The sequence below is a fragment of the Scomber japonicus genome, unplaced genomic scaffold (genome assembly GCF_027409825.1).
Source record: "Scomber japonicus isolate fScoJap1 unplaced genomic scaffold, fScoJap1.pri scaffold_506, whole genome shotgun sequence".
Classification (NCBI taxonomy): domain Eukaryota; kingdom Metazoa; phylum Chordata; class Actinopteri; order Scombriformes; family Scombridae; genus Scomber; species Scomber japonicus.
The window spans coordinates 2,501-5,741 of record NW_026518560.1 but is presented as its reverse complement, the minus strand read 5'-3'; the positions used below and the strand labels follow the sequence as shown (position 1 = coordinate 5,741).

Here is a 3,241-nt window from a genome sequence, read left to right as displayed (position 1 = left end):
ACTTCATGTGTACTTCATGTGTACTTCATGTACTTCATGTGTACTTCATGTACTTTATGTACTTCATGTGTACTTTATGTTCTTCTTCTTGTACTTCGTGTGTACTTGGTGTACTTCATGTACTTCTTCGTGTACTTCGTGTGTACTTGGTGTACTTTATGTTCTTCTTCGTGTACTTCATAGAGCCTCCAGTGGCGGCGCTGTTGAGTCAGTGTGATATCAGACAGTAGAAGAAGAGTCATCCCGTGGAGGAGCGTAGCTGCCGGTTAGCATCAGGTTAGCATCAGGCTAACGGTTACCGGGATGTCTGCGACCTCTAAAGTAGTCCTGGGAGTGTCCGTGGTTCTGACGCTGAGCACCGTGTCCGCCGTGCACCTCAAACAGACCTGGGACCGAGAGGTGAGCCGAGCCGAACCGAGCCGGGCTAACAGCCAGGCTAACAGTTAGCAGGTTAGCGGGGTCACCGGAAGTTGCCGGAAGTTACCGGGCTGATCAGCCTGGGTTACCGTTAATGGTAGGGTTACCGTTAGTGGTAGGGTTACCGGACAGTTACTGGACCGTTAACAGGGTTACCGGGAGGTTACCGGACAGTTAACAGGCTTACCGGGAGGTTGCCGGACCGTTAACAGACAGTTAACAGGGTTACCGGTTGGTTACCAGACCGTTAACAGGCTTACCGGGAGGTTACCGGACCGTTAACAGACAGTTAACAGGGTTACCGGTTGGTTACCAGACCGTTAACAGGGTTACCGGACCGTTAACAGGGTTACCGGGAGGTTACCGGACAGGGTTACCAGACCGTTAACAGGGTTACCGGACAGTAACATGAATCAGAGGCTGACTGATTCAATCAATAATCAATAAATCAACTGTTTACATGTTTAAACATCAACACTGAAACTTTGTAGAGGGTTACTGTTACTGTGTGTGTGTGTGTGTGTGTGTGTGTGTGTGTGTGTGTGTGTGTGTTTGTGTTATTGTGTGTGTGTGTGTTACTGTGTGTGTTACTGTGTGTGTGTGTGTTATTGTGTGTGTGTGTGTGTTACTGTGTGTGTGGTATTGTGTGTGTGTGTGTGTGTGTTGCTGTGTGTGTGTTATTGTGTGTGTGTGTGTGTGTTGCTGTGTGTGTGTTATTGTGTGTGTGTGTGTTTGTGTATATAATAGATAGATTTACTTGATTAATCCCTGAGGGTAAATTTAAAATGTCCAAGCAGCAAAACATATCACAAAGACAACAAACATAGAAATCACATTAAGAACAGACAAAACCCCTCCCATCCTCAGCATCACTAGAACCCAACCCCTCCCATCCTCAGCATCACTAGAACTCAACCCCTCCCATCCTCAGCATCACTAGAACCCAACCCCTCCCATCCTCAGCATCTAGAACCCAACCCCTCCCATCCTCAGCATCACTAGAACCCAACCCCTCCCATCCTCAGCATCACTAGAACCCAACCCCTCCCATCCTCAGCATCACTAGAACTCAACCCCTCCCATCCTCAGCATCACTAGAACCCAACCCCTCCCATCCTCAGCATCTAGAACCCAACCCCTCCCATCCTCAGCATCACTAGAACCCAACCCCTCCCATCCTCAGCATCACTAGAACCCAACCCCTCCCATCCTCAGCATCACTAGAACTCAACCCCTCCCATCCTCAGCATCACTAGAACCCAACCCCTCCCATCCTCAGCATCACTAGAACCCAACCCCTCCCATCCTCAGCATCTAGAACCCAACCCCTCCCATCCTCAGCATCACTAGAACCCAACCCCTCCCATCCTCAGCATCTAGAACCCAACCCCTCCCATCCTCAGCATCACTAGAACCCAAACCCTCCCATCCTCAGCATCACTAGAACTCAACCCCTCCCATCCTCAGCATCACTAGAACTCAACCCCTCCCATCCTCAGCATCACTAGAACCCAAACCCTCCCATCCTCAGCATCACTAGAACCCAACCCCTCCCATCCTCAGCGTCACTAGAACTCAACCCCTCCCATCCTCAGCATCACTAGAACCCAACCCCTCCCATCCTCAGCATCTAAAACCCAACCCCTCCCATCCTCAGCATCACTAGAACTCAACCCCTCCCATCCTCAGCATCACTAGAACTCAACCCCTCCCATCCTCAGCATCTAGAACCCAACCCCTCCCATCCTCAGCATCACTAGAACCCAACCTCTCCCATCCTCAGCATCACTAGAACCCAACCCCTCCCATCCTCAGCATCTAGAACCCAACCCCTCCCATCCTCAGCATCTAGAATCCAACCCCTCCCATCCTCAGCATCACTAGAACTCAACCCCTCCCATCCTCAGCATCACTAAAACTCAACCCCTCCCATCCTCAGCATTTAGAACCCAACCCCTCCCATCCTCAGCATCACTAGAACTCAACCCCTCCCATCCTCAGCATCTAGAACCCAACCCCTCCCATCCTCAGCATCTAGAACCCAACCCCTCCCATCCTCAGCATCACTAGAACTCAACCCCTCCCATCCTCAGCATCACTAGAACCCAACCCCTCCCATCCTCAGCATCACTAGAACCCAACCCCTCCCATCCTCAGCATCACTAGAACCCAACCCCTCCCATTCTCAGCATCACTAGAACCCAACCCCTCCCATCCTCAGCATCACTAGAACTCAACCCCTCCCATCCTCAGGATCACTAGAACCCAACCCCTCCCGTCCTCAGCATCTAGAACCCAACCCCTCCCATCCTCAGCATCTAGAACCCAACCCCTCCCATCCTCAGCATCACTAGAACCCAACCCCTCCCATCCTCAGCATCAGTAGAACTCAACCCCTCCCATCCTCAGCATCACTAGAACCCAACCCCTCCCATCCTCAGCATCACTAGAACTCAACCCCTCCCATCCTCAGCATCACTAGAACCCAACCCCTCCCGTCCTCAGCATCTAGAACCCAACCCCTCCCATCCTCAGCATCATTAGAACTCAACCCCTCCCATCCTCAGCATCACTAGAACCCAACCCCTCCCATCCTCAGCATCACTAGAACCCGACCCCTCCCATCCTCAGCATGGCTAGAACTCAACCCCTCCCATCCTCAGCATCACTAGAACCCAACCCCTCCTATCCTCAGCATCACTAGAACTCAACCCCTCCCATCCTCAGCATCACTAGAACCCAACCCCTCCCATCCTCAGCATCTAGAACCCAACCCCTCCCATACTCAGCATCACTAGAACCCAACCCCTCCCATCCTCAGCAT

General features: G+C 51.8%; 1 protein-coding gene across 1 annotated transcript in view; it reads left to right on the top strand.

Moving 5' to 3' along the window:
* Window positions 1–230: 230 nt before the first annotated feature.
* The window catches only part of LOC128354735 (protein PET117 homolog, mitochondrial), a gene marked incomplete at its 3' end in the record, with an annotated part of 5,367 nt that continues 2,356 nt past the window's right edge, over window positions 231–3,241 (top strand). Inside the window, exon 1 of the mRNA XM_053314907.1 lies at window positions 231–399. Coding sequence (XP_053170882.1) covers window positions 304–399 — 96 coding nt within the window. The remainder of the gene's footprint in view (window positions 400–3,241) is intronic.